Here is a 24,564-nt window from a genome sequence, read left to right as displayed (position 1 = left end):
TCCACCGATTTAGCCCCTCCCACCATAAAATCTCCACGATCAGTCGAACAACTGCTACACCACCCACACCAACTAGCGAAATATGTAGCATCAACAATTTATATTGCCGATGAGGAGGTCTAGTCCATGATACTTTCTTTGGAACCGCCTTCCTTTCAGTCAAACCAAAATTTGAAGTTAGAGCCTGAATGGAAAAAGTGATCTCGCTGGGGCCGCTACACTTTCTCCCTTAACAGCCTCTCGCCGCTGCCACCATATATGCCACGCTGCAACAACGACAGTCTCCTTGAAACCTAGATATCCAATCATATACGATTTTTTTTCACTTGACTCCGTAAGATTTCTTCAAGAATAACTGACCCTGATCGGTCAGTAGGCATGAACTGTTTCCTTTGAAGTGTAATCTTCGTGGCTAGCTGTCTCACTAACATGCATGAAGTTACCATGCAAGCACCTGTGTTTGATAAAAGCCGACTGATTTGCACTTACCATCTTCAGTTGAAGGCATGTTGCCAGCAATTTGGAGACGAGTGTAACAAAGCTATGAATCAGACTAATCGGTCTAAAGCGGGAAATTTAATTTGGCTCCTGGGTGTATATGTTTTGTCCACCTAAAAAAACATATTTCTAGTTGTTGAATTTTTTTAAAAAAAATCCGCATATACATCTCTACAATGTGTCGTTCGTACAGTTTCGCGGAATATCGATACTTTTTTAGAAAATCAAACTAAGTAAAATTTAACATAACTTTTATAAAAAATATAAAAAAATACGATATTATGTAGATATCGTATGAAAAAATATTTGTTGATGGATCTGACGGTGTTGAGTTTGGATTGTACATACTAACAATTTACATACAAACTTGGTTAAACTTTACGTAGTTTGATTTTTAGAAGGAAAATATAAAACCTTGTTCATTGAAATGAAGGTAGTTTTTTTTTTGAGGGAATGAAATGAAGGTAGTAGTCTGTAGAAGTTATCGACATGCACAGGCCCAGCTGCCTGGTGAGTTGGCTACAACATATCAGCCCGGCCCACAAACCCAGTGAACCGACCCACTGCCTATCGCACAAAACCCTAGCCTCCCCTTCCTCGTCTCCTCCTTTTGCACCGCCTCCTCCCAGTCTCTCACAGGAGTTCAGAGAGAAATTCTTCTAAGAGCGCGCGATGGGGAAGAAGAACAATAATTCGGGGAAGAAGAAGGAGAGGGCGGTGAACGTGTCCGGCAAGCCCCGGCACTCCCTCGACGTCAACCGCCCCAATGACAAGAAGGGCGCGGGCGCCGGCGGCGGCGCCGGAGGGAGCCGGTCCGCGGCCACCGTGCGGCGGCTCCAGATGTACAAGCTCAGGCCCAAGAGGGACCGCGGCGGGAAGATCGTCAAGCACGACATGCAGTCCAAGGAGCTCCCCAACACACGCATCGAGCCCGACCGCCGCTGGTTCGGTGAGCGAATGCCCCCACCTCACCTCTCTGTTTGTTTTCCTTCTCATTATGCACTTGATCGATGATGTGAAGATAAGATAACCGGGGAGCTTCCTCTCTGTTTGCATGGAACGGTGCTACTTTGAGTAAATTACGATGCTGTTGATTTGGGTAGAGGGATCTCTCTTATTGGTTTGCGATGCGTGTGCTTTTAGAAGCAGCAGGAGCTTAATAGATGTATGAGGAAACCAGAGGGCTTGTAGTGGTTTTCATTTTTTTTGTTCATTTTGCAATGTGGCAATTAGCTTGGCTTCTGCTCTGTTGATTAGTGTCTACGTTTTGGCTGGAGTAATAGCTAAGACATAGTGCAGAGGGCGAACTTGCTGGGTGATGCATGACAGCGTGTGCACAATGGGTGGTTAGGTCAAGCTAGGCGTGATTTGGTGATGAATTGAACTTATTGATACGTCGATAGGTAGTGTACCCTATTGGTGATTAAATAAATTTGTATATGGTCGTATGCAGCGCTGCTATCTTTGTGGCTTCTGTTCTGTTCCACTTCAATCCCAGGACTGCAACAGTAATGTTGATTGTATTATTCTCCCTCCTGTTTCTTGCAGGAAACACACGAGTGGTCAATCAGAAAGAACTTGAATTCTTCAGGGACGAGCTCAAGGACCGGCTTGCGAATAACTACAATGTGATATTGAAAGAACGGAAGCTGCCCATGTCGCTTCTGCAGGATCATCAGAAGGTGAAACTTCTGTGCAGTATATAGCTTTTATCATACTGGTTATTGATTTATGGAGCGTGTAGCTGATGCAGTATTAGTGTGTGCCTACAGGGCACTGTTGTGCAGAAACAAGTAGCGCTAGCTTTACTACTTGTGTTCTTTGGTTCGATCAAGTCTTACCTATTTTTTCGTTAAAAAACTTCGGATCTTCCACTTTTACTCTGGTGTAGTAGTCGTATTGTAATATGAAGTGTGTTATTCTCATGTTTGATGGTACAGGATGCCCGGGCGCATATTCTTGATACTGAGCCTTTTGAGCATGCTTTCGGACCAAAGGGAAAGAGGAAACGCCCGAAACTATCCAGTCTCGACTATGAATCTCTAATAAAGAAAGCTGATGATTCTCAAGGTATGAGTCAGACAAGTTCTCTGCTCTTACTTCTTAGTGATTTCAGTTCAGTCCATCTGCTATTCAAACTACTCCCTCCGTCCCACGAAACATGTCGAAGGTGTATCAAAATTTGGATGTATCTAGACACTAAATAGTAGTAGGTACATCCAAATTTAACAAACCTTTGACATGTTTCGTGGGACGGAGGGAGTACCATTGTTGAATTGATCAGTCTTAGATGTTCCGTAATTTATGAAGTCATTGAGGCTAACAGTCTTCTGATAATATTTGATCGCATGAACTTGTATGTATTATTTATCAAGGATAGCTCTTTCCGTCTTGGTAAAATAATAGTCTGTGCTTTTTAGGTGTGTTTGAGGAAAAGCATGCTTCATCAAACTTACCAAAGGATGAAGAAGAAGATGGCTTACGAGATCTAGTCCGACATAATATGTTTGAGAAGGGACAGAGCAAAAGAATATGGGGTGAACTTTACAAAGTTCTTGACTCGTCAGATGTTGTAGTGCAGGTCAGTGTTACTCAACCTTGTATCCTTGTGAGAATTGATCTTTACTCTGTAATCAACAAAATTTATGTGCACCTAGACACTGTTCTAAGAAAGTGTGAGTATATATTGGATTTCTTAAATTAGTATTTGCTGCACAGGTGTTGGATGCCAGGGATCCAATGGGCACTAGATGCTACCATATCGAGAAACATCTGAAGGAGAATGCCAAGCACAAACACATGGTATTCTTACTAAATAAGGTACCAGTTTAACTTCTTCAACATTGATGAATGTTCAAGTGTTGATTATTTACCCGTTGTGATGTATTACAACACATTGATGATTGTGTACGTTCCACTTTTCGTTCAGTGTGATCTAATACCTGCTTGGGCAACAAAAGGGTGGTTGCGTACTCTATCAAGGGACTATCCTACCCTGGCATTCCATGCAAGCATCAACAAGTCATTTGGAAAAGTATGTTTTTTTTTTCCATTGTATTACGTCTGTCATGCTCCCGTACAATGTGCACTTATACCTTTGAACCATTTCCAGGGATCTCTTCTTTCAGTATTGCGTCAGTTTGCCCGTTTGAGGAGTGACAAACAAGCCATATCCGTTGGATTTGTTGGATATCCCAATGTTGGGAAGTCATCAGTTATCAACACATTGCGCTCCAAAACTGTAATTCTCTTCTCCTTCCAAGCCCTTCTACACTAAATGGAACTTGGGGTAATTTTCTGATTTTTTTTTGTATACCTGTAGGTTTGCAAGGTAGCTCCGATTCCTGGAGAGACAAAGGTGTGGCAGTACATCACCATGACTAAAAGAATCTTCTTAATTGATTGCCCTGGGGTCGTGTACCAAAACAAAGATACAGAGACTGATGTAGTTCTTAAGGGTGTGGTATGTATCTTCACCTGTGAACTTCTTTTATCTTTTCATTCTTAAATTGCGGATAAGCAAGCATTGAGTTGGCATTTTACATCTTTATTTTCCCATTCATTTTTTACTGTCCCATCTTGTTCATATTCACATAACAAATCCTTTTTTGAACATAATTTCAACATGAAAAGAGTTCTTATCATGATTTTGATCTAGGAAAGGTATTGATATAGATTTATGTCCTATTGCTTGGAATGGAAATAAAATTTGTTTTTCTTGATGACCACTAGTTTAAGAGTGTTAGTGGTGAGAGTTATTTAAATAATGTACTTTTATTTCTTGTCCAGGTACGTGTGACTAATTTGGATGATGCTTCTGAGCACATCGGGGAAGTTCTTAGGCGTGTAAAAAAGGAGCATCTACAAAGAGCTTATAAAATTCAAGAGTGGTATGTTTTTTCCCCAAAGGTTCTAGTTTATTATGGTGTTAGCAGTGTTGATATGTAGCATATATTGCTAAAACACTAAATTTCAGAATTGGTTAATTTACTGGTCACCAATGTGCTATCTACCTTGTAGCATATTTCCTTCTGGTAAATTACTTTGTGGTGAGGTACCGGAAAAGCTATCGCTGAAGCCATAGTATGTTCGATGTATTTAAGTAGCACTAGTTAATGTTGTGGAAAATTAAATAATGTTGCTAGAACATTAAAAAATCTGGGGTTATAAATTGATTGTAACAATATCTCAGGCTTATTAATTGAGTATAGCAAATAATCTCAGTCTTATAAATCATAGCTAAGCACTATCTGTACTAGATATAATATGTACAACACAAAAAAAGGGTGTACCCAGTGCTGAAAGCTCCCACACATTGTAGGGTTATCATTTCAAGGCCATAAATTTTAGACATTTAATTTGGGTGGTCACCAAAATCTTGTATATGATGCCCATCTTAGTTGCAAAGGAGTCATTTTAGGATATACAAATTCTATTTTAGCTATAGCATAGTATTCTATTGCACGTCCATGGCTATATTTGCGGTTTTTTTTTGGCATAGCTTTGCCTTTAACGTCTCCAAATGCTTGGAACTACGGTGCTTTTTGGCATAGCTGATTATTACCAACTCGGGATGCTAATGAAGTTTGCACATCATAATTAACCTGGTGGCGCTAATCGCTGGAACAATTAAAACATGAGGTTACACATATATTATGCTGAATGTTTTTGCTATCTACAGGGCTGATGATAATGATTTTCTCGTCCAGCTGAGCAAGATGAGTGGAAAACTACTCAAGGTATGGCATAACTTTTGATTTTTGTCCGGTTTTGTTATATTTGTACCAAACCTTTCTCCTGCCTTTAATCCTAGGTGAATGTAAATTGGAGATACTATTGTTAAGATATCGCCATTTACAGTCCAATTTTTGTAACACTGTGTCTGGGTATACTATGTTATAGCGATGAATGCTGTTGCGTCTAAAAACTTTGAGCAGCAGGCACTGGCACCTGCGGTTTTGAAGAAAATAACGCTGAGCACACCTTGTGGAGACCAGGCCTCGAACATGGGTGGGCTTGGCTCTGTTCTTTAATGCTTTTAACACTATGCTTGCACTCTTGGTTCTCAGGGCGGGGAACCTGATCTGACAACAGCGGCCAAGATGGTACTTCATGACTGGCAGAGGGGCAAGATCCCCTTTTTGTGCCTCCACCGCAACAGAACGAAGATGGTCCTTCTGAGATTACTGAACCTGTCGAGAGATCTGGTGAGGAAGCAGTCAGCAGTGACCGGACTGCTGCTGCCATGAAAGCCATTGCAGGAATTATCTCTTCACAGCAAACTATGAATGTCCCCTGCCAGAGGGAATTTGGCAGAAATGCTCAAGATAGTGATCTCGCGGAGCAATCAGAGTAGGTGTCTACGATATAATCATCCTTTGTAGAAGACTGAAACGAAGGATACATACCATATTTGCTCAGCTTCTACCGTCAGACGGGGGTTGGGAAGGGTGCTTATCCTTTGATATGTATTTTTCATGTTACGCAGAGTGTTGGTAGGTACATCAAAACCAAAACATGTTTTTGTGTCGTTCACCGCTAGTTTTAGTTGTGTTTTGCGTACTGCTACATGCAAACACTGAGAAATGATATACTCAGTACTTCTATTTTGTTCAAATGCAATTTTGTCAGTACTTAGTTTCTACTGTTTGTGGTTGCCATTCTGTGATGTAGAGGTCGCTCGCAAATTTGCCCCAGTGGCCTTTTTAATCTTCAGGGATCCGACTGGTTTGGTGCCAAACAGTTCAGGATATGGGCGTACTTAGATATGTAATCATTTTCTAATGAAGAAGCGAAGGGGCGTACTTAGATCTGTAATCCATTTCTAATGAAGAAGCGATCAAGGGGCGGGTCGTGTATCGAAGTTTTAATTTTTCTGTCATTTGTCTATAATCCTGTTTATTGCTGCTAATTATGGGCAGAAGGGGCACGCTTCTCATGCCCAAATTGACGAAACGATTTGATGTCGTGGGCTGGCCACACCGTTCGGCTCACAAAAGAACACGACACTTGCTGGGGCAGCTTTGCACCCCTGGTTACCTACCGCAATTATGATGTACGAGTGTACGACAGCAGAGAGATGTCATGTAACGTGTGTCGTACTACAGTACAAAATACTTTAATATGTCAAAACTGTGGTATCTTGCGTGTAGAGACTAAAATACTGTAGTTTTCGAATACTTCAGCTTTTTACATACTTCGCTACCAAATGTTGAACTTTGTCTAGGCGAACCAAGGGAAAGCATGTAACGGAAAGGAAAACGCTTAAAAACCTTCGGAGGATTCTACGCTGGCAGCCTCCGGCCCGAGCGCTCGCCACGCGTCCCTCCGGGTGGGAGACAACGAATAGGTGACCCCACCACGTTTAGATTCATTTTTTTTCCGCATCGTCTCCTTCCCTGAATATTTCCCCTTTCTCCCGTGTCTCTCTCTACTCGATCTCAAACGCGCAGACTCCTGCGCTGCCGTGCCATGCTCCGTTCGCGCCGCCAGGCCGTGCTCCGTCGCGCGCGCTGCAGGCCGCCGTGCCGTGCTCGTCGCGCGCCGCCGTGCCATGCTCCGCTCGCGCCGCCGGGCCATGCTCCCGTCGCGACGCAGTTTCCATGGGGAGGACTCGGATCTCGTCGCTCCCGCTTCGCCGTGGGTAGCGACGACGGTCACCGCGACACCCCGCACCTCCACCTCCCGCGCCGCCGCGGTTTCCATGTGGAGGCGAGGTCGTGCGCCGCCGCTCCGTTCCCGGCGGCGGTCAACCTCCACAGGAGCGCGGTGCTAGCTCCTTTCCTCACGACGGCCGGCCTCGACAGCCGCCGCATCCTTCCTCCGCGGCGTCGGCTTTGTCCGCCGCGATGGCCGCCGCCTCGCTTCCCCCACGGCCTCCACCGGAGCCGCAAACGACATCGCCGGGAGCCGCAAATGGCATCCGGTGAGCTGCCTTCGGCATGGCCGGGAGCTGCAACCGGCCTCCGCCGGAGCTTCAATAGGCATCGACGGGAGCCGCAAACAGCCTCCGCCCGGCCGCAAGCGGCCACCACCGGAGCCGCAAACGGCCTCCGACCGGCTGCAATCGGCATGGCCGGGAGCCGCAAATGGACTTTGCCCGAGCTGCAACTCGGCGTCCGCCGGAGCTTCAATAGGCATTGACGGGAGCTGCAGACGGCCTCCGCCCGGGTTGTAGCGGCCGCCGCGCCGGAGCTGCAAACGGCCTCCACCGAAGCCGCAAACGGGCTCCGGCCAACTCGCAATCGACATCGATGGGAGCCGCAAAGGACCGTTGACCGGCGGCGCCGCTCGCGCAACCCGCGTCGGCGGACCGAGCAAAGGAGCACCGCCGGAGCCGGGCCGCCGTCGCTAGCGCATAGCGACAGGGTCGGCGGACCGCAGGTGACGGCCCTACCATCGGGTGGAGGCGGTATTGCAAGGAGAGGGCGTTGATGCTGCGGTGGTGCTGCCGACCGGAGTTGACGCGTCTCCGACGAGTTTTTTTTGCTAGATGAACCATTTTATTTATTTCTAGATGAACCATTTTTCTGCTTCAATGAAGCAAAAGCGGGACTGTTTTGCTGCGACAAAATAAAGTCTGAAGAATCATCGCAGCTCTTCTTTTATTTTAGTCGAACCGTTTTTTGTTTCAATGAAGCAAAAGCGGGGCTTTTTTTGCTTCAATGAAACAAAAGTGGGATTCTTGAGACAAAACTGAGCTCTTCTTCTATTTTTAGTCGAACCGTTTTTTTGCTTCAATGAAGCAAAAGCGGGGCTATTTTTGCTTCAATGAAGCAAAAGCGGGATTTTGAGACAAAACTGAACACAGAAGTTGATCTAACGGTTCAAATTGATTTGATCCAACGGTGGAAGACCCGGAGGCTGGGGGGTTTGCAGCCTCCGGAGGATCCTCAGCACTTTCCTAACGGAAAACAGAGGTGGTGCATATGGTCTAGGTTCATCCATAGATTTGATCAACAAAGTAGCCTGCAAGCCTAACTGCATATGCACCCGGGAGCCGAACCGATCTATAAGTTTGGGGAGTGATGTTTCGGAACATGGGTGCATATGCTCCCACTATTTTAAAATGCATCTTACACGAATTTTGACTTTCAGAAAAATTGAAGCGGAAAATTTGTACGTACATGTTCACGTGCTACACGCTCATAAAGTCGTTTCATAAAAATTCAACTTATTATGTGATGTGTGCAAAAAAGAAAAATTTCAGTATAAAAAATAATGCCTTTCACAAGATAAATTTTCTCTTTTTTACATAGACCACAAAAATGTTGGTTTTTTGTGAAACTTGAGGACTCACATATATTATGGAGATGTACATGTAGAATTTTTTGTCAATTTTTTTCGACACTTCAAAATATGACTTTTTGGTAGAGGGAGCATACGCACCCATGAGCCGAACCGATCTATAAGTTTGTCAAATCTTAGACGTCTATTTATAGATAGAGAGAGTAATAAATTTGCTCCATATCGTTGGTATCAACTCTCTTCCTCCCAACACTAGCCATTGCATTTGTTTCTCTATTTTCCAATCCTCTAAGTTTTACACGCATGCAATCTTCCTATTCCTCTGAACTTTCAATGTTCCGGGAATGGTGTTTTGGCACATGGGAGCATATGCTTCCTTTATATTGAAATGCATGTTACATACATTTTGAAATTTTAAAAAATTGAAACAAAAAATTCGAACGTACATCTTCACGTGCTACGCGCTCACAAAGTCGTTTCATAAAAATCCGACTTGTCGTGTGACGTGTGTAAAAAAGACAAAATTCAATGCTGAAAATAAGGCTTTTCAGGAGATAAATTTTCTCTTTTTTACACAGACCACAAAACATATTGGTTCCTCGCGAAACTTGACGAACGTACGTATATTGTGAAGGTGTACATGTAGAATTTTTTGTCAAATTTTTTCGACATTTTGAAATATAATTTTTTGATAGAGGGAGCATATGCACCCGGGAGCCGAATTGAATTTCCGCAATGTTCCTATGTTTTCCAATCAGAAAAATATGGGGAACCTGAATATAGCATCCATATGCGTTTACATCTCGCATCATGCCGGGTCATGTAGTTTTGCATATCACCTAATAAATGACATATGAAATATGTTGGATATAATTTAATTATTGTTCTGGTTCTATTTAATTTTGCATAGCTTACCCATGCCTTGTATTTGCCATGCTAAGCAACATTTAAATTGTCGGTAGAAAAATAACTTGAACTAATATTTAATTATTGGGATTTTGATTCCGTTTAATATGGTTAAGTTGCATTGCACCATCGCTACTATGCCATGCATATTATATCTTGATCATGTTGATTCTTTTATCGTAGTAGTAAATGGTGCATCCATTGTTTATTCGCTTGTTCCTGGATAGGACGTTGAGTTGATGCAAACAACAACAAGTGCTATAGATGTGTTATGTATGCCAGTTGGTTATCTTCAGAATTCTTAGTCCCATTTATATTTTTGTTAGTACTCGGATGTATTTGGCTTTACGTATTTTGTATCTTGGTATTGTATATTTGCGTTCTTGGTTTGTTGGAGTCGTTGTTCTAATATAAGTCCTCATGTGAGCTCTATCATAACTTGTTGTAATGGTTACTACTTTTGTTGAATCCGCCCGCATCATGTGCATGTTTTAACGTGCACGAGCCGTTTGGTGGTATGTCTCCTAAGGCTGGCCATAGTGGTATCATATAAAAGTATCATGTATATGATTCTTGTGTACTTCCTCCGTCTCGGTTTAACAGACACACATGCAATTTAAGACAAATTTTAACCATTGATTTGGTTAATAAAATATAAATTTTATGTCTACAAAATCTATATCATTAGATTCGTATGCAAACAAGCTTTCCAATGATATAATTTTTGTGACATATATTTCATATCTTATTAACCAAAATAATGGTCAAAGTAATTTCTTAAATTACATGCGCGTCTGTTAAATCGAGACGAAGGGAGTATGATACTACTTCTATAATATATGGTATCATGATCTTATTATATTTATTGATTTGTAAAATCTCAATGTAAAATTGTGTACTACCTCCGTCCCGATTTATAGGCCAAGCGTATATTTCTAGATCGTAAATTTGAACAACGGAATACATAAATATATACAAAATATATATCATTAGAAAGTACACGATTTATTTGGTACTACTTCAATTTCAAGGAATAAGGTGCATGCGTATTTCAAGACGAAATTTGACCATAAAAATTAAGCAACAAAATCTTAATTAGATTATATGTAATTAATATCGTTGGATTCATATTGAAAAGCACTTTTTAATGATATTAATTTCATACAAACAATTTTTGTCTATTTAAAGAAATTTTTGGTCAAACAATAAGCACGTAAAACAAGCACGTCTTATTACTTGAAACGGAAAGAGTACTATTTAGTAACGATACTAGCTGAGATACTATTATTATAGCTAGCCTAAAATGGATAGCGTGGAAATTTCGACGACGGACCTTAGTGGCTACCCATAACCATTCGAGCATTTGAGGATATCCGCTCAACCAAACAGGCCCCATAGCCTTCCTCTTCCTCCTCGAGCAGCCGAGCTGGCGTCGCTTCCCACCACCATCTGGAGCTAGCTCGCGCGCATCACCGACCATTTCAAAACCAGAACCACCAAAGCGCAAAAGGTCGCCTCGATCCTTTCCTTCCACTCCAAGTCTCCGACCAAAAACCAGCGCGCTCCCCTAGCTCGGATCCACATGGCGCCGCTCGGCGCCGACACGGTCGCGACGGCGTGGGCGGCGTTAAGGGCCCGCGCGGTTGCTCCGGCGCTGCGGGCGGCGGTGTGGGGGTGCCTCGCCATGTCGTCCATGCTCCTCGTGGAGGCCGCCTGCATGAGCCTCGTCAGCCTCGTGGCCGTCCGGATGCTGCGGTGGCGGCCTCAACGGAGGTACAAGTGGGAACCCATGGCAGGGGCAGGGGCCGCGGCCGGGTGCGACGTGGAGGATCCAGCTGAATTGACGGATGGCCGCGAGTTCCCGAGGGTGCTCGTGCAGATCCCCATGTACAACGAGAAGGAGGTAAGGCGCGCGTTCAGAATCTTTCTAGCGTGGCTCCTCTCCTCTGCTCCCCGTTTCCTGATTGTTCTGAAGCGGGATTCTATCGAAGGTTCTAGAACCATGCTCAGCTTGCATTTGCTGTAGGATAGAGCGCGGCTTAGGAATTTATGAGGTTCAGATGTGGATTGCCGTTACCCAGTGCTCAAGTCCTATACCTGAAATGCTCCCCGCAGCTTGCTGTGCGCCTCGGTCTGAGTCTGACTCTGATCGAATAATTGGGACTTCATCTGGTTTCTTGATGAAGAGGGGTAGACGCTAGGGGGGCTGTAAGTTACAACTCTCCTACTCGAAGCAGTACTGTATGCTCTGAAGGTGGGATTTGCTTCAGACATGGGTAAACTGTTTTGTAGTGCTGTAAGATTAATATGCAATCTTGACCCCTTCAGTAGTACTGTATGCTCTGAAGGTGGGATTTGCTTCAGACATGGGTAAACTTCAGACACGTTGGCTGTGAGCAATTAGTGGGTATTGACTTAGGTCTTGACGTTATTTTTTACAAACTACTCTAGTCTATGCAAGAAACTAGTCAAAGATCACACTCAAGACTACCAGGATATAGGGCGGGGTTGGAAGAATGTGATATCTGCGTTGTCTTCATGGTGTCAAGTATAGTAGAACTGTTTTATACAGTAAGTGGTAAATCAATAAATGAGATTCTTGTTTCTGTTGTCGTATCAGAATAGTTGGCAACATAGATCTAGCATTTTGTTTGCATCACTAGGCGCTTGACTAGCAATGCCAGATTTTGCTTCACATTTGCATATTCTTGGATGTGGTGACCTGCTGAACATTGTTCTCGTGTGTCTTGTTGATTCATAGTTTTTGACTCAAGGACTGTTGTATATCTTATGCCTTTTTGCAGGTGTACAAGCTATCCATTGGAGCTGCGTGTGCTCTCACATGGCCACCAGACCGTATTATAATCCAAGTCTTGGACGACTCCACTGATCCGATTATTAAAGTAAGCCTAGATTGCAGTGACAAGGTTCATCTTGATCAGACAAAAATATTGTTTGGTTATTAAGTTTTTGATCAAAGGGTGTGATGCTCATGTGGAGTGATTCGTACACCGCAACGCTTGTCATGAATAAATGATAAATATATCTTCATCCGCAAATGATATTTGCGAAGGTGGAATTTTTACGCGTAGCTTCAGCAAAGAGTTAGCGCTTAAGTATTTGAGATGTACTTTTGGAAAGAAAACAATCAGCATTATTGAATTGATGCACTAGCCAAGTTTTTCAAAAGTCCAAACTGATGGAGAGGGCTAGGCTGTATATTTTAACACTCCCCCTCATGTCTAGGCTGGACAAACGGGAAGACCATAGACGTGGGATAGACGGGAGGCCGCAACTATTTTTAGATTAAATAGTGTGTTAGCCAGGGTTTTAACTTGAGACCTTCTGGCTCTGATACCATATTGAGTTGATGCACTAGCCAAGTTTTCCAAAAGTATGTATTGATGAGAGGGCTAGGCTATATATTTTAACAAGCATCATCCAGATGTAGAGGATAAAGGTGCCAGAAACCTGTAAGTACAGAAAAATGCATGCCCTGCAATGAATATGGCATATACATTTGACATCACAATTTTGTGAAGTGGTCAAGATTGCATATTAATCTTATAGCATGGATAAAGTATGACTATGGAGTGGATTTAGCCCCATGGAGACAGAACGGTATCACTCTGCCTTATCCTTTTGAATACATACCACTTGTAAACCACTCTATTGAAGTCCTTTTGTGTATTATTCAATTACCTTGTACTCACTTTCTATTGGAGAGTTGGAGGTGTTGTTTATACAATTATCTTTCCTACTTATAAAGATTTGAGTTGGTGGTCATCCATTCTTCCTTTTCTAGCTTCCCTCGTCTCAGCCCTCACAAGTGGGATCTTGTAAATCTAAGAGCATAGTAGCAAGCTACTGTTTCCTGTGACGTCCCAATAAACTAAAGCATCAAGGTGAATTAATATGTAATATTACTTGAGGGAACTATGCTCCACATCTTTTTTGGTTCTGTAGCCTACCACGGGCATCCTTTTTTCGAAAAGGGGAAAGCCCCGGCCTTGTATCAATCGATGCATATATCCTTGTACCACGGGCATCTTATCTTACTAGTACGAATGGAATCATCTGATCACTTCATCACTTTTTCGATAATGAAACATAAATATTGACAAAATCAAGTTGTAATGCAGTATACTGTAGTATTGAGAGCAACGTGATCTACAAGCTTGAATTTAGAAACATGATGTTCTATAAATAAAGAATTTATAGATCTGATGTTGTCATAACGCGAGTTATGAAATAAATTGATGTTGACCATGCTTATGAGATACAATTTGATCAATTGTTTCTGAAGTAGCCAAGTTTACTTTGTTATCTGTGGGAAAGACATTAAACAGGTGGGAGGATAGCTTAATTTCACATGCTAAGAATGGTATACGAGTACATGAACAGAAAGAAAATATGTTTGATGCCTTTCTTCAGATCATTGTGTCCCTGTATAATCTTAATCAATTTGTCTTACATGCAGGAACTAGTGGAGCTTGAATGTCAGGACTGGGCCAGCAAGAAAATTGACATCAAGTATGAGGTTAGAAATAACAGGAAGGGATACAAAGCTGGAGCTTTGAAGAAAGGCATGGAACATGTGTATGCGCAACAGTGTGACTTCATTGCTATCTTTGACGCAGATTTCCAACCCGAATCTGACTTCCTTCTAAAAACTATACCATTTCTTGTGCATAACCCGGAGATTGCGCTTGTTCAAGCACGTTGGGAGTTTGGTAAGCGTAACTATAATATTTTTAGTATGTGCACGTAGTGAAGACTGTATGATACTATCTCTACAAATTATTTTGCTCCAAATATTTTACTATTAACATCAAGAGTGTTGACTCATAAAGCAAAATGCTAGACTCTTACATATTACACGTCAGGCCTTCACTCAATTTAATAAATGAGAAATTCATAGTCCTTGGCTGAAAGGAGCATTCCTTCCTATTAACCATACAAGGTAACAGCTGCTTGACTACTCCACTAGACTCTGAAGAAAATGTGGAATTTTTTCATTGGGATGTTTGAAACATATGTTTCACCTCAAAGCTCCAATGCTTACAAATGGAAGTTGTTGCGCTCCAAGTCAGAGCAACAGCTTCATGATTTGGATTGATACTGTTTTGTGTAAATATTTTGATATATCTAAAGCTTGAAAAATAAATATTATGTAGTCTTTTCACAATGTAGTGGTGAGTGGTGATATAAGGGGACAACAAAGTGCTGATTTTGCTGACCTATTTATGATTCTGTTGACCCTTAAGGCCTCAAAGATATTTTTTTGCATTGATAAAAGGCTCGGAAAACTTGTAACATGAAAATATGGCTGAAAAAATTCAATGAAACTTCAGTTTAACCGATTGATAATATTACGTGTAGCAATTTAAGGTGTAACTTATTTCGTTCTGATTATCTGTGAAGTTCTGATGCAAGCTCGTGCACTTCTCTATGCAGTCATAATCTTGATAACTGGAAGTGAAGATTTCTGTTTATTCTGATTACAGGATGTTCCTGACCTGGCCTTTGCCCGGGCGATTTTGCAGTGAACTACGATGTTTGCCTGATGACAAGGATACAGAAGATGTCACTGGACTATCATTTCAAAGTCGAGCAGGAATCAGGCTCATTTATGCATGCTTTCTTTGGTTTCAATGGTAATAACCAATCTTATAGCCATATATTTAAGGCTTCAATGAAGCCTAATACTCTTAATATCTTGAAATAGGATATAAATTTGTAAGCAATATCAGTTCTGTCATGTTAACAGGTACAGCTGGTGTGTGGCGTGTATCTGCTATTAATCAATCTGGAGGATGGAAAGATCGCACCACTGTGGAGGACATGGATCTGGCAGTACGGGCAGGCCTCAAGGGATGGGAATTCTTGTATGTAGGTGATATAAGGGTATGTTTTGCACTTTCACGGCCTGCAGTTTCAGAAAGTTGTTTTTCAATGAGCATGCACTAAATTGTTTTACTGCACCCTACATCATTACAACACAAATCTTACGCAGGTCAAGAGTGAACTCCCAAGTACCTTCAAGGCCTACCGTCATCAACAACATAGGTGGACTTGTGGTGCCGCCAATCTCTTCAGAAAAATGGGATGGGAAATCGCGACAAATAAGGTGTGCCTTCTTTAAAATTGCCCCAAAAGACAACATAAACAGGCCATGTAATAATTGTCATGTACGTATTATGCAGGGAGTGTCAATATGGAAGAAATATCACCTTTTATACAGCTTTTTCTTTGTACGGAGGGTCATTGCTCCCATCCTTACATTCGTGTTGTACTGTGTTGTCATTCCATTATCTGCTATGGTTCCTGAAGTCACTATTCCTGTCTGGGGGCTAGTCTACATTCCTACTGCCATTACCATCATGAATGCCATTAGAAATCCTAGGTATGCACTGTTTGCTTTGTCTGGAGTGCAACTTCCTATGTGCCTGTTTGTTGACATCTTTCTATGAACTTATCTGATATGCCAGGTCTCTCCATCTGATGCCATTCTGGATTCTGTTTGAAAATGTAATGTCCATGCACCGCATGCGTGCAGCTCTAACCGGTTTACTCGAGACTGCACACGCAAATGATTGGGTGGTTACTGAGAAGGTAGGAGATCTGGTGAATGACGATCATAATGTCCCACTCCTTGAACCATTGAAGCCCACTGAACGTGCGGAGAGGTAGGTGAATTGTACTAGTTTAAGCTTATGATTAATTATATTGAATTGTGTAAGAACAAAATAAATGTTGAAGAATGCGTTTCAATCTCCAACCTTTGGCTTTGCAGGATTTACATCCCTGAGCTCTTGCTTGCGCTATATCTCTTGATATGTGCCTCATATGATTTCATGTTTGGAAGCCGGACATACTACATGTACATCTACCTCCAGGCCTTTGCATTCATTGTATTGGGGTTTGGTTTTGTCGGAACGAAAACTCCATGTTCCTAGAATATTTACTACTCCCTCCATTCCATAATAAATGTCTGGATTTAGTACAAAGTAGTAACAACTTTGTACTAAACTGGGACACTTATTATGGGTCGGAAGAAGTACTAACCATTTTACATTTCACAATTTATTCTTGGGATGCAATAGTTTGCATGCAAGGAAGATACACGCTTGATCTGATGTGACAAAGTAATTTACATGAAATTGGGTATTTCTCTTGGCAAGTGTATGTTTTAATTTATAAAGGTGGATGAATCTTGTCTTGGCTTTAAGGGTTCTCGGATAGGAGTGCGCGCTAGAAATCTCTTCTCTTCTCTTCAGCAACAGTGGATTTCTGAAGCAAAGGTCGAGTACTACTGATTCCCCATTGGCCAGGCCCCAGTGTAAAATGGATCTCTGATCTTGCCATTCCTTCAGATCTGGAAGTTTGCACTTTCTTCGGAATGTTAAATAACGTATCAAATATGCCTCCGGCGAAAAGAAGGTAGGTAGAATGAAAGGAAAACAAACCACGGAATCAGTTGTTCCTTTGCAGTAGAATCTTGTTGTATTAGGGCATCTACAACGGACGCGGGGTGACCGTTTGTAAAAAAATGCATCTCCACCTAAGCCTGGCGACCCGACGCATACTGACCGGCCTGTCCATCGAGACGCAATGCGACTTAAATATGGGCCGCGTTTGCGCAGCCACGCCGCGTGACCGATGTTCTCGGGTATGGCCCGCAAGCTAGTGGCTCAGAAGCCACTCATCACACTCCGGCCAGAAGACACTCACAAACACTCATAGTCCCAAAAAAAAACATATCTGGCCGGCGCCAACAATCTAACCCTACGATGGACATTCTCGCCACGGAATCCGAGCAAACCACCGCACCCACCGCCCTAGCCTTGACGGAGACCGCATCTCCTGCGGGCTCAAAGCGTGCCGCCACCGGGGGCCGTGAAACAAAGGCCGAGGCGCCAAAGAAGGTGCTAACGTAGGAGGAGAAAGGCGTCGAGGCCATGAAGCGACCGGGCGGTGCACAAGAATCCGAAGGAGAGGAAAGACGCGGCGGCGGTCAAACAACAGCGAGAGTGGCCGCCCAATTGGCATGGGAGATGCGGGCGAAAGCCAACGCCCGGGTTGGCTCGCCGCCCGGCCTCGCGGAGGCCATGCTCTACGTCAAGCAAGAGAGGATTGTCGGTGTCGCTCCCCCGGCCTCATCGGTGAGCTCGGTAAGTTCCCATATGCGACCCGGAACGCCTTTCCCTTGCGCGCAAGTCCACGTGGCGTCCCGGTTCGCCTCTGGCGTCGGCGCCGGTCCAGTTCAACGGAGCCCCAGTTCTCTACCTCAACCGCACGCCAAGAAGCGTTGACTCGTGCCCATCCCCGACACACAAGACGCGATCAATACCGGAGGAGAACATGTCGGTGCCCCACAACATGTATGAGGAAATACCACCATCTGCCCCAACGATGGATGACGCGGTACATTCGCTCTGAATCTCCCGGTCCGGAGTGCTTCATTCGTCTGACGTGTGGTGATTCGTAGGCCTATTGGGCGGGACGGGGGGAGGCCGATATTGCGGCGACGATCTATGGCGGCGGCTTTGCCGGCGAAGGCGACGTTGGGACATGGATGCAGGAGCTCTGCTGAGAGACGCAGGAACTGTGGGCATAGACGCAGGACAGGACATACATCGATGGCGAACGGTTGTTCTTTACCTAGCTGACTCATCTGGCAACGGACGTCTGCATCGGTGATGATGAAGAGGGATTCTAGCATTGCAATCACACATTGGGACCTGACCAAACCGTGTTTGTCGATGCCAAGAAGAAGGGGGAGATCCACAGGACCGGCAAATTCACTAACGAAGAGGAAAAATGTTTGTGCGACTTGTGGCTCGCGGTCAGCCATGACTCCATGAACGGTGCCCAGCAAAAGGGCAATGTATATTGGTGCAAGGTCTTCCAAGAGTACGATGAGAGAAAGCTCCACTATCCCTACAACATGAACAACGCACACCCTAGCAGGGTGGGCGCCACCACCTCTCTTTTGGGCCTCAGGCCCCTCCAGGTGTGATACAAAAGCCCATGTTGCTTCTCCCGACGAAAAAAATGACCCTCCAGAAATCCTAACTCAATTTGACTCTGTATAGGTCTGTGAATGTGAAAAATATACAAAACAGGTTTTTCATGTTCTCTATAGTTATAACCCAAAATAAAGGGGTCATTGGTAAATCCTCATAAATCAATGTAAAATATGGTATTATCATCATATATGTTGCAAATATGTGGGAATTCATGTAAATAAATGACAAAGTTCATGTATGCATTTTACATGCGTCAACATCCCCAAGCTTAACCTACGCTCGTCCTCGAGCATAAAGGTGATAAAACTAACATGAACTTTGGAGTTTATTACATTGCTTCTATGTAATCATGCAAAGTCTTACAAGGTTCAGTTAATAAAGAATGATAATAAGCAATATGAACTCATAAAGTGATAACTCTTACATTCTAAACATGCATAATAGTAAATAGCATTGTAAGCAAATGAATGATAAGTATTATGAATCATAAAGTATGCTTGGGAAAATCCTATAGAGATTGTTTGGAAGACTTTTTGTCCTCTCTTTTGTTTCTTTTGTTAATCTTGACTCTTGAACACAAGAAAGTAAGTAGGGAATATATGTGCTAGACCTCCAACAAAATAAAAAGGTAAAGAGAGCATAAAATAAGGTTCTGAGATATGCAATTCATGTCAACTATACTCATAAGGATGGTGTACCATGTATCTCTTTGTTTTAGAGACACCTAAGATTCACGTGTTAGACTTCTTATAAATAAGTATTGTCTCATGCCCCAAAACTTAGAAGACCACACCTCGTATTACTCATTTTTAGATTATCACAGACCTTTCACATATTGTTTTAACCAAGAATAACACAATGGGGTACCTCCATGCAACCTCGCACAAAAGACAAAAGGGACTAAAATCCTCATCTTAAGTCATCCATACCGGGACAACAAGGACAACAGTCTTGTGAGCATCCTTGATACGTCTCAAACGTATCTATAATTTTTGATGTTGCGTGCTTGTTTTACACCAATTCATATACTTTTTGCTCATACTTTGTTTCACTTTTATACATTTTCCGGCACTAACCTATTAACAAGATGCCACAGTGCCAGTTCCCTGTTTGCTGCTGTTTTTGTATTTCAGAAAAGTTGTACATGAAATATTCTCAAAATTGGACGAAACAAAAGTCGAAGTTAATATTTTACCGTAAAGAAGAAGAGTCCAGAGGGGAGTCGAAGGAGGCGACGTGGCGGCCACACCTGCCCTAGGCGCGGCCTGGCCCTGGCCCGCGCCTAGGGGTGATGTGGGCCACCCTGGCCTCCACCGAAATCGCCCCTCCGCCTATTTATTAACGATCTCGGGAAAACCCTGAATACCCGAGCCTCCATCCATGAAAAGTTCCGTCACGGTCGCCATTGCAGAACCCATCTCGGGGGGGGGGGTCTGAAGCTATTCCCGGCACCCTGCCGGAGGGAAAATCATCGCCGGAGGCATCTACATCACCATGCCCGCCTTTGAAGTGATGCGTAAGTAGTTCATCCCTGGACTATGGGTACATAGCAATAGGTAGATGGTTGTCTTCTCCAATTGTGCCTCATGTTTAGATCTTGTGAGCTGCCCTACATGATAAAGATCATCCTTATGTAATCCTACATGTTGTGTTTGTCGGGATCCGATGAATATTGTATACTATGTTGAGGTCGATTATATATTCATGTCATATGTTATTTGTGATCTTGCATGCTCTCCGTTGCTAGTAGATACTCTGTCCAAATATATGCTTGCGACTCCAAGAGGGGGCATTTATGATCGATAGTAGGTTCATGCCTCTAGTAATTAATCTGGGAGAGTGACAGTAACTTCTAAGATTGTAGATGTGTTGTTGCTACTAGGGAGAAAACAACAATGTTTTATCCAAGGGTAATTCTATTGTTTACTTTACACACATTGCTTAATGCGATAATCTGTTGCTTGCAACTTAATACTGAAATGGGTTCGGACGATTACCGGAAGGTGGATTATTAGTCATAGATGCAGTTGGATTACGGTCTATGCATTACGTTGTAATTCCCAAACGAATCTCATAGTAATCATCTTGTCATGTATGGTCGATATTCTGTCAATCGCCCAGTTGTAATTTGTTCACCCAGCATGCTATTTATATTTATGGAGAGACACCCCTAGTGAACTATGGACCCCGGTCCTTTCCTTTACACTGATAAATTCAACCACTGCAATCCTGCTCTGTTTACTTATTGTAAACATTTGTTCTCTTTAATTACTGCAAACATCTTCTTCCACACGATACATTTAATCCTTTGTGTTCAGCAAAACCGGTGAGATTGACAACCTCACTGTAAGTTGGGGCAAAGTATTTTGGTTATGTTGTGTGCAAGTTCCACGTTGTTGCTGACGCCGGTAGTGCGCCCTGCCACTAGTTAGCTAGCAACACCTTCAGAAGTCACGCCTTTCTTCTACTGGTCGATTAAACCTTGGTTTCTTACTGAGGGAAAACTTGCTACTGTGCTCATCATACCTTCCTCTTGAGGTTCCCCAACAGTGTGAAGTAGGCGTTACAATAAGCACCATCAATCCTCTCTAACTCTCTCTCACACTTTTTTCTACATATTTTCTTTTTATTTTCTGTCTCTCTTCTTTTTTCAAATATTTTTTTATCGTTTTTGAATGTCTTCTTTTTTCAATTTTTTATTTTTCTTTTCACTCTTCCTAGTTTGAGGATGCTCGTGCTGAAACTTCCACCATGTAGGCATGGCTTCTAGTTAGTCCACAATGCACTTCTCTAACAAACATGCATACTCTAGTCCTTATATGATAATCACTTTTATTTCATCCGAGATGGCCACCAGTAACTAGGTACATGATGATCAACTTAAATGTAAGTGCAATGTTGAAAGGTATTTCCCATGAAAGCATGGTTCCAACCTACTTCATCACTCAAATCAGTCAAACCGCATAGTGGTGTTTTCCTTCCGCACCTTACTTTCCTATGAGCTTTAAATCACACAAGAAGGAATAGTTTGAAATGGTTGGAGGCATAATACACACACTATACTTGGAATATCAAGTGCTACATAGGTAGATATGATAGACATTTGAGTTTGAGTGGTATTGGAAACAAGTCTATTCTTGTGTGAGAATTCATTTCTTTTGGCTAGCAAGAGATCTAGAAGCATGCAATAGTATCGATAGAGCTATTCCTTCATCATCAAACAATGTTACTTAAAATTAAACATCTATGTATACTAGTGAGAAGTAGCACCAAATAAGGCACATACCACATCTAAAGCATTTGAAACTAGTTGTACCATACACAATATAAATTTTAGCTTTATATTTTGCATCCTTCTTGAACTTTTAATAGTATGCAACTTATTTTCATTGAGGAATCCATGAATAGAGAGTTTGGTCCAGTAGCTCATTCATATGCATGAAAAATATTCAATTTTATGGTCTTCTTAAATTTAAAACAAAACTAGACATAAAATAAATAAAGGACGCTCCAAGTTTTAGCGAGAATTTTATGTTGCTCAAAAAATAAAGTTTAGAAGTGTGCAAACTGAGAGCTTTAATATATATATCCAGTGGGGTGCCTTGGGAATCCCCAAGCTTATGGTCTTCACCATTCTTTTATTGTTCTTGGTGTGGTGTTCTTACATTCCCTATGAAAAAACTTCAACCCAAAACTTTCTTTTCATTATTTTCTATGGGGTGACATTAGTGGTACAAGAATATCATGCTTGCTGCTATTTTTTCATAAATAAAATTATATATGAATGAACCAGTGAGAACATAATTTTCTACTCATTCTATTATATCAAAAGTTTCAAGCAAAAATCATTTGGTTACTTAAAAGAATGGTTCTAACATTAAGAGACATAATCTGTCCATATTTTTTGATGCAGCAAAACTGAATTTTTTCGACCACTTAGACATGTTAGGAATTTTAGCCGGTTTTTTTGCCTATAGAGGATGAAAAGTTACAACTACTGTGAATTTATCAAGATATTAGGATTTACCCAGAAAATAGAAAAATTGTGCACTAAAAAGTGCAGCGCTGGAATAACAACTCCATATTTTGTTTGCAACTTTTATTATCCAAATGGGTAAAAACTTGGTACTTTATTTAGAAACCAGAAATAAAACTAACATGCTATAACAATCATGTAGAAAGAAAATAAAAATAAAAACATCTCAGGTTGTCTCACGTAAAGCGCTTGCTTTATAGCCATATAGTTAGGCTTACTTACTTGGTTCAAGTGGTATGGAGATCATGTCGTATCTTGAATCTTGGTGCTACCTCCTTCTTCCTTGGAAAGTGCTCCATACACTTCTTATGTGGGAATTGGAATTTAACATTCCCTTCTTTTGAATCAATAATAGCTCATATGGTTCTAAAAAATGGTCTCCCAAGAATTATAGGACTAGAGGTATTGCTACCATGTCCATGACGATAAATTCCACAGGTACATATGTCATGTGCAATTCAAGCATAACATCATTAACTTTTCGTAATGCTTTTTTAGTTGAATCATCAGCAAGTAAAAGATCAATAATGTAGTTTTCTATGTTTTTAAAGTTAAGCAAATCATGAAGATCCTTAGATATAACTGAGACACTAGATCCTAAATCTAGAATAGCATGGTGTGTCTATTTGTCTATAGAAATTAAAATCTTGGGGATCCAAGCATCCCCAAGCTTAGGTGGTATCATAGCTTCATCGTTATATCTTTGTATCTTCTCTTTAATAACATAATTATCAATATAAGAACTAAAATTAGCTTGATGAACATTGATAGTAGGATATTTAGAGATTTTTTCAAGAATAACAATTAATTCATGAAAGATACACTTATCTAGATCTAATAGTGGTTCTATTATTTCACTAAGCATCTTCAGTTCTTCTTGTTGTTTATCATTTGCAAGCATAAGAGTTTCTTCTTCTCCCATAGCATTAAGAGTCTCACAAGATTTATCTATTACTTCTTGCACATATTTAATGGTTTCCTCATGGTTCTTTTGTTGTAGGAGATTTTTAAAAGACAAAAAAAATAGTTAAAAGATCTCTCATTTAAAGCATCTTGTCTTTGAAGCTTCGCTATGAATTCTTTGTTCAATTATTTTGTGTGGAGATAAAATTACTAATGCTATTTTCTAATTCATTAGAGTTGTTATTACCACTAGTATGTTTATTTGGCACATAAGGTGGCCAACCATAGGTATTATTATAGTTGTTTCCATATCCATTATTACCAAAATTTCTTACATAGTTAACATCTACATTTTCATTAGTGTTTCCAACTAATTCTTGTAGATGAATATTATCATTAGTTTGCTTTGCTACGTAAGCTAATATGGCAGCACTTTTATTGGATAAAGGATTTTCTTCTGCAATAGAGTGTACTTTCTTAGTGGGATTTGGTGCTCTTTCAGTGTACCATTTACTATAATTATGCAACATGCTATCTAAGATGGCTTTAGCTTCGGGCACAGTTTTACTCATGAATGCACCCCCATAGCAGAGTCTATCATGCTTCTTGATATTATATTCAACCCATTATAAGAGAGTGTAGGATGGTCTATTCATTTACTCCGAGTGATGGACAAGTTCTAAGCATGTTTTTAATTCTTTCCCAAGCTGTTGCTACATGTTCATTATCATTTTGCCTAAATGATAGGATGTTATTTCTATTTTGTAGCATCTTAACTTGTGGGTAATACTTTTTAATGAATGCTTCTTTAATATCATCTCAATAATTAATGCGAGCAGTAGGTAATGACAATACCCATTCTTTAGCTTTTCCTCTAAGTGAAAATGGAAATAATTTAAGCTTGAAAATATCGTTTTCCACATTTTTAAATTTTTGCATATC

The 24,564-nt window shown here is 41.6% G+C and overlaps 1 protein-coding gene and 1 pseudogene across 1 annotated transcript; both read left to right on the top strand.

The window, feature by feature from the left end:
- Positions 1-1,099: 1,099 nt before the first annotated feature.
- On the top strand, positions 1,100-6,135 carry LOC124702438 (annotated as a pseudogene).
- A 4,897-nt stretch (positions 6,136-11,032) lies between these two features.
- On the top strand, positions 11,033-16,798 carry LOC124702437 (probable glucomannan 4-beta-mannosyltransferase 4). The gene is made up of 9 exons (XM_047234579.1): positions 11,033-11,554; positions 12,456-12,554; positions 14,132-14,384; positions 15,198-15,308; positions 15,422-15,558; positions 15,668-15,781; positions 15,858-16,057; positions 16,143-16,340; positions 16,448-16,798. The coding sequence occupies exons 1-9, from the start codon at positions 11,234-11,236 to the stop codon at positions 16,608-16,610; spliced, it is 1,596 nt and encodes a 531-aa protein (XP_047090535.1). The 5' UTR covers positions 11,033-11,233; the 3' UTR covers positions 16,611-16,798.
- The last annotated feature ends 7,766 nt before the right edge of the window (positions 16,799-24,564 follow it).

Source organism: Lolium rigidum, chromosome 3 (assembly GCF_022539505.1).
Source record: "Lolium rigidum isolate FL_2022 chromosome 3, APGP_CSIRO_Lrig_0.1, whole genome shotgun sequence".
Classification (NCBI taxonomy): domain Eukaryota; kingdom Viridiplantae; phylum Streptophyta; class Magnoliopsida; order Poales; family Poaceae; genus Lolium; species Lolium rigidum.
This window is presented reverse-complemented; position numbering and strand designations above follow the sequence as displayed.